This window comes from Oncorhynchus masou, chromosome 24, assembly GCF_036934945.1.
Source record: "Oncorhynchus masou masou isolate Uvic2021 chromosome 24, UVic_Omas_1.1, whole genome shotgun sequence".
Classification (NCBI taxonomy): Eukaryota; Metazoa; Chordata; class Actinopteri; order Salmoniformes; family Salmonidae; genus Oncorhynchus; species Oncorhynchus masou.
In genome coordinates this window covers 90,657,487-90,671,305 of record NC_088235.1, presented here as the reverse complement: position 1 = coordinate 90,671,305, position 13,819 = coordinate 90,657,487, and the positions used below count along the sequence as shown (strand labels likewise).

At 48.2% G+C, this 13,819-nt stretch overlaps 1 protein-coding gene across 4 annotated transcripts in view; it reads right to left on the bottom strand.

Moving 5' to 3' along the window:
• The window catches only part of LOC135512988 (cytoplasmic polyadenylation element-binding protein 2-like), a 41,366-nt gene extending 30,883 nt beyond the window's left edge, over positions 1 to 10,483 (bottom strand). For 3 of the 4 annotated variants that reach the window (XM_064935564.1, XM_064935565.1, XM_064935566.1), the window contains exons 1-2: positions 8,772 to 10,483; positions 5,129 to 5,401 (exon numbers count right to left, since the gene is read on the bottom strand). In XM_064935564.1, coding sequence (XP_064791636.1) covers positions 5,129 to 5,401; positions 8,772 to 9,299 — 801 coding nt within the window. In that variant the 5' untranslated portion in view covers positions 9,300 to 10,483. The remainder of the gene's footprint in view (positions 1 to 5,128; positions 5,402 to 8,771) is intronic. The other variant, XM_064935567.1, reaches the window with a different exon arrangement.
• Positions 10,484 to 13,819: the final 3,336 nt, after the last annotated feature.

The following is a 13,819-nucleotide window of genomic DNA, read 5'->3' as shown; positions in this document are numbered from 1 at the left end:
TCTCTCTCTCTCTCTCTCTCTCTCTCTCTCTCTCTCTCTCTACCTTCCACCAACCACACGTACTCTCTCTCTTGCTCTCTCTACCTTCCACCAACCACATGTACTCTCTCTCTCTTGCTCTCTCTACCTTCCACCAACCACACATACTCTCTCTCTCTTGCTCTCTCTATCTTCCACCAACCACACGTACTCTCTCTCTCTCTCTCTCTCTCTACCTTCCACCAACCACACGTACTCTCTCTCTCTTGCTCTCTCTATCTTCCACCAACCACATGTACTCTCTCTCTCTCTTGCTCTCTCTACCTTCCACCAACCACACATACTCTCTCTCTCTTGCTCTCTCTATCTTCCACCAACCACATGTACTCTCTCTCTCTCTTGCTCTCTCTACCTTCCACCAACCACACGTACTCTCTCTCTACCTTCCACCAACCACACGTACTCTCTCTTGCTCTCTCTACCTTCCACCAACCACACACTCTCACTCGCTTGCTCTCTCTACCTTCCACCAACCACACATACTCTGTCTCTCTCTCTACCTTCAACCAACCACACGTACTCTCTCTCTCTACCTTCCACCAACCACACGTACTCTCTCTCTCTTGCTCTCTCTACCTTCCACCAACCACACGTACTCTCTCTCTTGCTCTCTCTACCTTCCACCAACCACACGTACCCTCTCTCTCTTGCTCTCTCTACCTTCCACCAACCACACGCACTCTCTCTCTAGCTCTCTCTACCTTCCACCAACCACACGCACTCTCTCTCTAGCTCTCTCTACCTTCCACCAACCACACGTACTCTCTCTCTCTACCTTCCACCGACCACACATACTCTCTCTCTACCTTCCACCAACCACACATACTCTCTCTCTACCTTCCACCAACCACACGTACTCTCTCTCTCTACCTTCCACCAACCACACGTACTCTCTCTCTACCTTCCACCAACCACACGTACTCTCTCTCTCTTGCTCTCTCTACCTTCCACCAACCACACACTCTCTCTTGCTTGCTCTCTCTACCTTCCACCAACCACACATACTCTCTCTCTCTCTCTACCTTCAACCAACCACACGTACTCTCTCTCTCTACCTTCCACCAACCACATGTACTCTCTCTCTCTTGCTCTCTCTATCTTCCACCAACCACATGTACTCTCTCTCTCTTTCTCTCTCTACCTTCCACCAACCACACATACTCTCTCTCTCTTGCTCTCACTAACTTCCACCAACCACACGTACTCTCTCTCTCTCTCTCTACCTTCCACCAACCACATGTACTCTCTCTCTCTTGCTCTCTCTATCTTCCACCAACCACATGTACTCTCTCTCTCTTGCTCTCTCTACCTTCCACCAACCACACATACTCTCTCTCTGCCTTCCACCAACCACACATACTCTCTCTCTACTACCTTCCACCAACCACACGTACTCTCTCTCTTGCTCTCTCTACCATCCACCAACCACACATACTCTCTCTCTCTACCTTCCACCAACCACGCGTACTCTCTCTCTCTACCTTCCACCAACCACACGTACTCTCTCTCTCTCTCTCCCTCTCTCTACCTTCCACCAACCACATGTACTCTCTCTCTCTTGCTCTCTCTACCTTCCACCAACCACACGTACTCTCTCTCTCTCTCTCTCCCTCTCTCTACCTTCCACCAACCACAAGTACTCTCTCTCTCTAGCTCTCTCTACCTTCCACCAACCACACGTACTCTCTCTCTCTCTCTCTCTCTCTCTCTCTCTCTACCTTCCACCAACCACAGGTACTCTCTCTCTCTTGCTCTCTCTATCTTCCACCAACCACATGTACTCTCTCTCGCTTGCTCTCTCTACCTTCCACCAACCACACATACTCTCTCTCTCTTGCTCTCTCTATCTTCCACCAACCACATATACTCTCTCTCTCTTGCTCTCTCTACCTTCCACCAACCACACATACTCTCTCTCTCTGCCTTCTACCAACCACACGTACTCTCTCTCTCTACCTTCCACCAACCACACATACTCTCTCTCTTGCTCTCTCTATCTTCCACCAACCACATGTACTCTCTCGCTCTCTTGCTCTCTCTACCTTCCACCAACCACACGTACTCTCTCTCTCTCTCTCTCTCTCTCTCTCTCTCTCTCTACCTTCCACCAACCACACGTACTCTCTCTCTCTTGCTCTCTCTACCTTCCACCAACCACATGTACTCTCTCTCTTGCTCTCTCTACCTTCCACCAACCACACATACTCTCTCTCTTTCTCTCTCTACCTGCCACCAACCACACATACTCTCTCTCTCTCTCTCTCTCTCTCTACCTTCCACCAAACACACGTACTCTCTCTTGCTCTCTCTATCTTCCACCAACCACACGTACTCTCTCTCTCTCTACCTTCCACCAACACATACTCTCTCTCTCTTGCTCTCTCTACCTTCCACCAACCCCCTGTACTCTCTCTCTCTTGCTCTCTCTACCTTCCACCAACCACACATACTCTCTCTCTCTAACTTCCACCAACCACACGTACTCTCTCTCTCTCTCTCTCTCTACCTTCCACCAACCACACGTACTCTCTCTCTTGCTCTCTCTACCTTCCACCAACCACACGTACCCTCTCTCTCTTGCTCTCTCTACCTTCCACCAACCACACGTACTCTCTCTCTCGCTCTCTCTACCTTCCACCAACCACACGTTCTCTCTCTGCTCTCTCTACCTTCCACCAACCACACGCACTCTCTCTCTTGCTCTCTCTACCTTCCACCAACCACACGTACTCTCTCTCTCTTGCTCTCTCTACCTTCCACCAACCACACGTACTCTCTCTCTCTCTTGCTCTCTACCCTTACCTTCCACCGACCACACATACTCTCTCTCTACCTTCCACCAATCACACATACTCTCTCTCTACCTTCCACCAACCACACGTACTCTCTCTCTCTACCTTCCACCAACCACACGTACTCTCTCTCTACCTTCCACCAACCACACGTACTCTCTCTTGCTCTCTCTACCTTCCACCAACCACACACTCTCTCTCTCTTGCTCTCTCTACCTTCCACCAACCACACATACTCTCTCTCTACCTTCAACCAACCACACGTACTCTCTCTCTCTACCTTCCACCAACCACATGTACTCTCTCTCTCTTGCTCTCTCTACCTTCCACCAACCACATGTCTCTCTCTCTTGCTCTCTCTACCTTCCACCAACCCACGTACTCTCTCTCTCTTGCTCTCTCTAACTTCCACCAACCACACGTACTCTCTCTCTCTCTACCTTCCACCAACCACACATACTCTCTCTCTCTTGCTCTCTCTATCTTCCACCAACCACATGTACTCTCTCTCTCTTGCTCTCTCTACCTTCCACCAACCACACATACTCTCTCTCTGCCTTCCACCAACCACACATACTCTCTCTTCTCTTGCTCTCTCTACCTTCCACCAACCACGTACATCTCTCTGCTCTCTCTACCTTCCACCAACCACACGTACTCTCTCTCTGCCTTCCACCAACCACACGTACTCTCTCTCTTGCTCTCTCTACATTCCACCAACTACACATACTCTCTCTCTCTACCTTCCACCAACCACGCGTACTCTCTCTCTCTCTCTCTCCCTCTCTCTACCTTCCACCAACCACACGTACTCTCTCTCTTGCTCTCTCTACCTTCCACCAACCACATACTCTCTCTCTCTTGCTCTCTCTACCTTCCACCAACCACACATACTCTCTCTCTCTTGCTCTCTCTATCTTCCACCAACCACACGTACTCTCTCTCTCTCTCTCTCTCTACCTTCCACCAACCACAGGTACTCTCTCTCTCTTGCTCTCTCTATCTTCCACCAACCACATGTACTCTCTCTCTCTTGCTCTCTCTACCTTCCACCAACCACACATACTCTCTCTCTCTTGCTCTCTCTATCTTCCACCAACCACATGTACTCTCTCTCTCTTGCTCTCTCTACCTTCCACCAACCACACATACTCTCTCTCTCTGCCTTCCACCAACCACACGTACTCTCTCTCTCTACCTTCCACCAACCACACATACTCTCTCTTGCTCTCTCTACCTTCCACCAACCACACATACTCTCTCTCTCTCTGCCTTCCACCAACCACACGTACTCTCTCTCTCCACCTTTCACCAACCACACGTACTCTCTCTCTCTGCCTTCCACCAACCACACGTACTCTCTCTCTCTTGCTCTCTCTACATTCCACCAACCACACATACTCTCTCTCTCTACCTTCCACCAACCACGCGTACTCTCTCTCTCTACCTTCCACCAACCACACATACTCTCTCTCTCTCTCTACCTTCCACCAACCACACGTACTCTCTCTCTCTTGCTCTCTCTACCTTCCACCAACCACATGTACCCTCTCTCTCTTGCTCTCTCTACCTTCCACCAACCACACGTACTCTCTCTCTCTTGCTCTCTCTACCTTCCACCAACCACATGTACCCTCTCTCTCTTGCTCTCTCTACCTTCCACCAACCACACGTACTCTCTCTCTTGCTCTCTCTACCTTCCACCAACCACACGTACCCTCTCTCTCTTGCTCTCTCTACCTTCCACCAACCACACGTACTCTCTCTCTTTTGCTCTCTCTATCTTCCACCAACCACACGTACCCTCTCTCTCGTGCTCTCTCTACCTTCCACCAACCACACGTACTCTCTCTCTCTTGCTCTCTCCACCTTCCACCAACCACACGTACCCTCTCTCTCGTGCTCTCTCTATCTTCCACCAACCACACGTACTCTCTCTCTCGTGCTCTCTCTACCTTCCACCAACCACACGTACTCTCTCTCTCTTGCTCTCTCCACCTTCCACCAACCACACGTACTCTCTCTCTCTCTCTACCTTCCACCAACCACACGTACTCTCTCTCTCTCTCTACCTTCCACCAACCACACGTACTCTCACTCTCTTGCTCTCTCTATCTTCCACCGACCACTCTTTCTGAAACACATATTCTCTTGCTCACTCTCTGCCTCCAATATCGAATTCAGGATATTATTACGTTAAACACCTTTGCACTCCTTCCACCTGGTCCAAAATGTATACAGTACATATACACACACACACCCATGTATATTTATGCTTACTGAGAAAAAGCATGTACCTGGAGAGGCATAAGCGTGTTACTGTTACTGTCTGTTCGGAACATGTTCTCCTCCATCCAGGACTTGGGGCCCATGGAGCCGGCGGAGCGGGGGAACTTGGGAGGTGCAATGACGTTACTGGGGAAGGGCTTCTTCATGGGGGAAACCTGGCTGACAGAGCCCGGGATGCCCATGCCTCCACCACGACGGTGGTCCCGACCCCAGGACACATTCCCAGAGCCCCAGCCACTCCCCTGGTGACTGCTAGTCCAGGGAGACTGCTTCACCATGGACTGAGGAGAGAGAGAGAGAGAGAGAGAGAGAGAGAGAGAGAGAGAGAGAGAGAGAGAGAGAGAGAGAGAGAGAGAGAGAGAGAGAGAGAGAGAGAGAGAGAGAGAGAGAGAGAGAGAGAGAGAGAGAGAGAGAGAGAGAGAGAGAGAGAGAGAGAGAGAGAGAGAGAGAGAGAGAGAGAGAGAGAGAGAGAGAGAGAGAGAGAGAGAGAGAGAGAGAGAGAGAGAGAGAGAGAGAGAGAGAGAGAGAGAGAGAGAGAGAGCGAGAGAGAGAGAGAGAGAGAGAGAGAGAGAGAGAGAGAGAGAGAGAGAGAGAGAGAGAGAGAGAGAGAGAGAGAAGGAGGGGTAAGGGACCCAATGTGAAATTGTGTGTTATTGAACCAGTATTTATTGTTAGTATTTGATGTGTTTCTTTGATCCTGTGTTTCTGCCACAGTCTACTAAGACCTGGTCCTGTGTTTCTCCCTCTGCCACAGTCTACTATGACCTGGTCCTGTGTTTCTCCCTCTGCCACAGTCTACTATGACCTGGTCCTGTGTTTCTCCCTCTGCCACAGTCTACTATGACCTGGTCCTGTGTTTCTTCCTCTGCCACAGTCTACTAAGACCTGGTCCTGTGTTTCTCCCTCTGCCACAGTCTACTATGACCTGGTCCTGTGTTTCTCCCTCTGCCACAGTCTACTATGACCTGGTCCTGTGTTTCTCCCTCTGCCACAGTCTACTATGACCTGGTCCTGTGTTTCTTCCTCTGCCACAGTCTACTATGACCTGGTCCTGTGTTTCTCCCTCTGCCACAGTCTACTATGACCTGGTCCTGTGTTTCTCCCTCTGCCACAGTCTACTATGACCTGGTCCTGTGTTTCTCCCTCTGCCACAGTCTACTATGACCTGGTCCTGTGTTTCTTCCTCTGCCACAGTCTACTATGACCTGGTCCTGTGTTTCTCCCTCTGCCACAGTCTACTATGACCTGGTCCTGTGTTTCTGACCTGGTCCTGTGTTTCTCCCTCTGCCACAGTCTACTATGACCTGGTCCTGTGTTTCTCCCTCTGCCACAGTCTACTATGACCTGGTCCTGTGTTTCTCCCTCTGCCACAGTCTACTATGACCTGGTCCTGTGTTTCTCCCTCTGCCACAGTCTACTATGACCTGGTCCTGTGTTTCACCCTCTGCCACAGTCTACTATGACCTGGTCCTGTGTTTCTTCCTCTGCCACAGTCTACTATAACCTGGTCCTGTGTTTCTTCCTCTGCCACAGTCTACTATGACCTGGTCCTGTGTTTCTTCCTCTGCCACAGTCTACTATGACCTGGTCCTGTGTTTCTCCCTCTGCCACAGTCTACTATGACCTGGTCCTGTGTTTCTCCCTCTGCCACAGTCTCCTATGACCTGGTCCTGTGTTTCACCCTCTGCCACAGTCTACTATGACCTGGTCCTGTGTTTCTTCCTCTGCCACAGTCTACTATGACCTGGTCCTGTGTTTCTCCCTCTGCCACAGTCTACTATGACCTGGTCCTGTGTTTCTCCCTCTGCCACAGTCTACTATGACCTGGTCCTGTGTTTCTCCCTCTGCCACAGTCTACTATGACCTGGTCCTGTGTTTCTCACTCTGCCACAGTCTACTATGACCAGGTCCTGTGTTTCTCCCTCTGCCACAGTCTACTATGACCTGGTCCTGTGTTTCTCCCTCTGCCACAGTCTACTATGACCTGGTCCTGTGTTTCTCCCTCTGCCACAGTCTACTATGACCTGGTCCTGTGTTTCTCCCTCTGCCACAGTCTACTATGACCTGGTCCTGTGTTTCACCCTCTGCCACAGTCTACTATGACCTGGTCCTGTGTTTCTCTGTCTGTCTCCACCATACATCCACACTGACACCACCATACATCCACACTGACACAACCAACATTCATTACTGTCTGTCTGTCTGTCTGTCTGTCTGTCTGTCTGTCTGTCTGTCTGTCTGTCTGTCTGTCTGTCTGTCTGTCTGTCTGTCTGTCTGTCTGTCTGTCTCCACCATACATCCACACTGACACCACCAACTCTCTCATGCACACACTTAAATGCTGTCATGCAGCAGTCTCCAGCCCCCTACCCTATGCTGTATGTATGTACAGCTCTTGATGCCAGTAGCACTTTGGAGCCTGCAAATAGGAGTCCTGAAATCTCCCTTTTGACTGAGAGCAAATCTATTGCTGCAGTGGGGATGTTCTTTCTAGCTGACACAGGCAGGCCACCGTATAGCATCATCACCCCACCCCCATGATGAGGGCTATGTGTATAGCCTCTGGTTATCAGATATACCCCCTCATCAAGTAAAATCCCATGACCCCCAATGTCAGTACAGCCCCTCTCTGCCTCTCTGACTTCAGATAGAGAGCATCAGCCTGAACCAGTGATGAGTGATGACTATGCCCTGCTCTGTGCCAGCCTCAAGCAGAGAACAAAAGTCAGATTCAGTGATGCTCCCTTGTTTGCCTCTCACCCCTCCCTCCCTGTCAGCCTCCCCTGCCCTGTTACTGAGGGAGAAACTATGCATACAGATGTAGGATCTTCATTTGATCACCCTGTTGCAGGAGAACGTTCCTGCAATGCGGCACATTTAAAACTTGGGGTGTATTTTAAGTTTAAAAAGGCTTCTGAAGTTTGTAATTCCCACTTTGAAAATTCAGACTTGATTTTCCCGTAAGAAAAATGTATCAAGCCCTATAAAAATGTCCATAAATTATAATCCACAGAATAATTCCACTTCCCTGTTGCTGCATGATTATTTTCCTGCTGTAGCAAACTGGCTCAAATTAAGATCCTACATCTGTATAGCAGCAGTTATCTGTATAACAGAGGACACGACAAATGCATTACAGATAAAACCTATTTGCCTTCTATGATCATGGGTTTAGATTGATGAAAGGTACACACACACACACACACGTTCACACACACGCACACACACACACGTTCACACACACACACACACACACACACACACACACACACACACACACACACACACACACACACACACACACACACACACACACACACACACACGCACACACACACACAGGCAGCCCTTCTACATGGACCTTCTGTCCCAAGAGCATAGGGCCACATTAGTTTTCATTATCATAACTGGGTTTATGCACTTCTGCATAGTAACTTGTAATAACATATATGTATAACCATGGCTTGAACCCAATACAATCTAAGAGGTGTGTATAAGCCTAGTAGCATATACATTAGCTTGACAAAAAGGATGATATTATCTCCCACCTCTTTAACAGCTTCTTTCTATCTGTCATTTTAAAGGCTCAAGCCTCTAGTCTATGGGGATGCTGATGTGGGGTTTTCATGTGAACAGGTGAATAGAGCTCACCTGGTGGTGGTGGTTGTAGTTGTTCCTCTGCTGCAGGAAGGCGCCCTGCTGGTGCTGATGATGGTGCTGGGGGTGCATCTGGGGGCTGACGGGGGACCTGCGGCTCTGCTGCTGCGGCTGCTGGTGGGCGTTGATCTGGGGTGAGAACTGGCTGCTGAAGCCCTGCACGTTAATCCCTGGGCATGGATTAGTCGACACCGGAGAAAAACTCTGGAAGAAGGCCGGGTTGATAGACGAGGGGATACCGGGATAGAAGCTGTTGTCTGGGTCTGTATGAGGCAACTGATTAATCGCGTTTGAGTGGTGGATAGGGTTGGCCGAGTTAGAAACGGGTGGTGGTGGAGAGCTGGTCTGAACGGACCACGGGGTTCCGAATCCAGGGAGGGGAGGTGAAGCTGAGGCGCCACTCGGGTTCTGCATCTCTTGGTTCTGGAGGTTCGGAAAACCGCCCCCGAGTCCCCCGGACAACATATTGCCGGTGCTACTGCCATTGCCGTTATTTATATGGTGGGTGATGGGGGAGTCCATTTGGATCCTAACCTTGTTTGGATTTACGGAAGTCGGCGATGGCAACGCGGCAGTCTCCACATCGGCTTCAACCTCCTCCACTGGCTAGCGGCTGATTTGTCCCGGTCTGGAGTATGCGCTGCGCTCGGGTTCGATGGAGACTTGAGCGGTGAAAGGCTGCCTCTGCGGCAGGTGACTGAATTTTCCTTGGGGTGGGGGCGACTCAGTGCAGCCAAACTCAGCTCTCTGACTTAACTGCTGATGTATTTTCCGGTCGTGCTGAAGGTCACAGATAGACTGCGTCGGGAAAAAATGACCAAAATATGGAAAATCTGGATTCTGGTTCAGGTGGTTGTGGAGGAAGTGAGGGTTCCTAGCTGGTTGTTGGTTTGGTTTGGTTGCTGTATCCCGGTTTTATTGATTGTGTTGTTGTTGCTGCTGTAGTTTTCCTCTGTTGACTAGGGTCGTTGTTCGGTTGTCACCCCCACAGACTCATTCTGCATGTTTTGCTGATGCGCAGCAGCTGACAGGAACAGTGGGGACAAGGCAGCGAGGCTACTGCGCGAAACCAAGGGTGATCCGGGGCACAACTGGCCGATGGAAACCGCAGAAGAGGAGGAGCATTAGGATCAGAAAGCGCGTCCGTCGAGAAGGGTAGAGTTGTGTCCAATGGTCGCTGTCTGTAATAAACCGAACCCGTAATCATCCATTAATTTATGTCAAAATATGTATTTGAACGAAGTTTTTCAATTTTCCGCCTAGAACAAGAGAACACAGTGCAGAATAGATGCGTCGACAAGGAAGTAGCCTAACGAGAGAGGAGGGGTTTGTCTCTGTTCAGTCGGCGTTTTCTACAATTAATATTATGTTCTTATTTTAAAATCGATTAATATAGGCCCCTATTTATAAATATATCCGGTTATATTGTAGCCTGCGCAATCCAATCCTGACTGACCGTTTACCCCTCCTCTCGTTACCGGCCGGGCTGCTGCGGCAGCGGATTAAAGGTCCCCAGTGAATGACGCCTACGTCACGTCCGCATCATGTTCTGTTCTGACCCTCGTTTCGCCCTTTGTAGTGAATGCTGCTGAGCCCTTCTACCGGCCGGAGCTGTAAAGAACACCGCATTGTTTACGTCATTCTTCCCTTATTCACAAGGTCCAGTATTTCATCATGATGTCCTGAATATTAAGCTTTAAATTTCATTTCTGAGTTTGTTTTATCTACTGCAGGTTTGGGCAGAATGAGCACATCCAGTGTAGCTTGACATGGGCAGGAGCTCACTGGAGCAGAGTACCGGCACCTCAAATGTTCTACTGCTTGACCTCCTATTCCTTTTATTGAATATTAGCTCAAAAGTATTGTGGAGCTCCTGCTCCTAAATATAAACAGTAGGCCTACCAGAACCCAAAATGAGTACCAGCACCGAATTCAGTCCAAGTCAAGAACTGATCCAGTCCCCTATGTCAGATACCCCAACCCCCACCATCGTTAGTCCAAAATCCGGCAGATGGTGATATTGAGTCATTTCATTTGACTGTCCAAAGGGAATATGCAGCTGGCTATACATTCTCCATTTAGGCTGCAAAGGCCTCGATTTCCTCCTTAACTCGATTTAATGGCTAGAAAGGAAAAAGCATACTTTCTTTCTTTAACACAACACACATGATCATAATCAGAAGTGGCTATACCTTTTCAAAGCTTTATAAAGTGCTGTTTAATGGATTGAAACATTAGAGTCTGTGTTGATCCAGTCACTGAATGGGGCGTTTCCCTGGGTCAGTATTTGCATTCAATCTCATCAATCTGTAAATGATTGCTGGTAGAAAGTCTATCTAGTTACTACCTCCAATACTGACGGTTTGTGTTGATGAAAGGGACCAAGAACTCAAACGATTGTGAAGATCATTGGGTGTCTGTTGTGTTTAAACCTGCATAGAGACTGCATTTAACATGGTATACACAGAATATGGACTTGGTATTTTACCAAATAGGGCTTTCTACTGTATACCACCCCTACCTTGTCACAACGCATCTGATTGTCTCAAACACATTCTTTAAGAAGGAAAGAAATTCCACAAATGAACTTTTAACAAGGCACACCTGTTAATATAAATGCATTCCAGGTGACTACCTCATGAAGCTGTTTGAGAGAATGCCAAGAGTGTGCAAAGCTGTCATCAAGGCAAAAGTTGGTTACTTTGAAGAATCTAAAATCATTTTTTATTTGTTTAACACTTTTTTGGTTACTACATGATTCCAAATGTGTTATTTCATAGTTTTGATGCCTTCACTAATATTATACAATATAGAAAATAGTCAAAATAAAGAAAAATCTTTGAATGAATAGGTGTGTCCAAACCTTTGGCTGGTATTGTACATATATACAGTATATATCATCTGACATAATGAGGAGGAATATCACCGAACCACACTGGCGTGTGTCATAGTCAACGTTCCATTTGCTGAGCACCTAACAATCACTTACATACACATACGTACATACAGGACTAGTTTCTTAGGTAAACATCTGTCGTTCTGCCCCTGAGCAAGGCAGTTAACCCACTGTTCCCCGGGTGCCGATGATGTGGATGTCGATTAAGACAGCCCCCCGCACCTCTTTGATTCAGAGGGGTCGGGTTAAATGCGGAAGACACATTTCAGTTGAATACATTCAGTTTTACAACTGACTAGGTATCTCCCTTTCCCCTTTCCCTTTCTCATTCCATAACCTTTCACCCCCAAAATGTATTATATCCATGTAATAAAAGTATGAAATCTGCAATAAAGATTTTGTGACAGATATGCAACCTATCAGAATCTGAGGAAATCTTGAGACTAACACAAGCAAAGGCTGCCACTATAACACATTGGTATCGGACCACAACTGGCTGTATGATGCTTCACTCATTATGTTTTTTTTCCAAAACAAAGAATTTCTCTCCAGTGATCACTTGCTTATCTCGTTAAGCAACATAGGTTACTCTTCTCTGTCCTCGTTGCACTTTCAACTGTTTAGTTGGTAAGTAGACACCATCTGCACCCCACCAACCCTCCCCCCCATGTGTCCCAGAAGGGACATCCCACCAGTGAGGGAAGGGGCAGGTGTGGCAGCCACCGAGGGTGCTGAGAAATCATATGGCTGTGATTACCCAGTCTGGGGTAAGTGGTGGGGGAGTGATGATGGGGCAGGCAGGCTGCCAGCTGTTAGTGCTGGCCCTCCTACACACCCACACACACTGATTAGACAGGGCCGGGGGAGGGGACCATGGCTGGGGCCTGGAGGTTGCTGTTGCAAGGGTGACTGGTGTGGGATGTTCTCTGAGGCTCAGGCCTCCAACTGCCCTATCCATGGGCTGGCAGTGGCACATGCAGAATATGACACCTAAATCCCAACCTCTAACCTACACATCTTATTTATTTAGTATTTTTATTGAACCTATTTAATGCCAAGTAAGTTAAGAACAAATTCTTATTTTACAATGACGGCCTACCCTGGCCAAACCCTCCCCTAATCCGGACAACGCTGGACCAATTGTGCGCCGCCCTATGGGACTCCCGATCACGGCCGGTTGTGATACAGCCCGGGATTGAACCAGGGTCTGTAGTGACGCCTGTAGCCCTGAGATGCATTGCCTTACACAGAACCCAAACCGGCTGCGCGCGCGTGCACCACCGTGCATACATTTATTTTGTCCCCCTACACCAAACGTGATTACGACATGCAGGTTAAAATATCAAAACAAACTCTGAACCAAATACATTAATTTGGGACAGGTCGAAAAGCATTACACATTTATGGCAATTTAGCTAGTCAGCTTGCACTTGCTAGCTAATTTGTCCTATTTAGCTAGCTTGCTGTTGCTAGCTAATTTGTCCTGGGATATAAACATTGAGTTGTTATTTTACCTGAAATGCACAAGGTCCTCTACTCCGACAATTAATCCACACATAAAACGGTCAACCAAATCGTTTTAGTCATCTCTCCTCCTTCCAGGTTTTTTCATCTTTGAACTTATATGGTGATTAGCATCTAAACTTTCATAGTATTACTACACCGACCAGCAACACAGTTTGTCTTTCAATCACCCACGTGGGTATAACCAATGAGGAGATGGCACGTGGGTACCTGCTTCAATAAACCAATGAGGAGATGGGAGAGGCAGGACTTGCAGCGCGATCTGCGTCAGAAATAGAACTGATTTCTATTTTAGCCCTTTGCAATGCAGACACTCGTTGGTGCGCACGTGCAGTGTGGGTGCAATAATTGAATAACATAGATTTCTAAATGGTCAGCCTATTAGACCGCTGCACCACTCGGGAGTCATCTAAACACAGACAGGCACAAAAAACTAACCTTGGATGGCTCACACACAAACTCACATTTACACACAAACTCAGTTTCGCACTAGCACAGTTGTAAAAAAACAAAATTGAACGACATGTAAAAAGCACTTGGTATACTCATATACACCTTCTATTCACACAAACACACACACGTGTGTAAATGCGACTTACAAAACCAAACAGGTCTTAACATG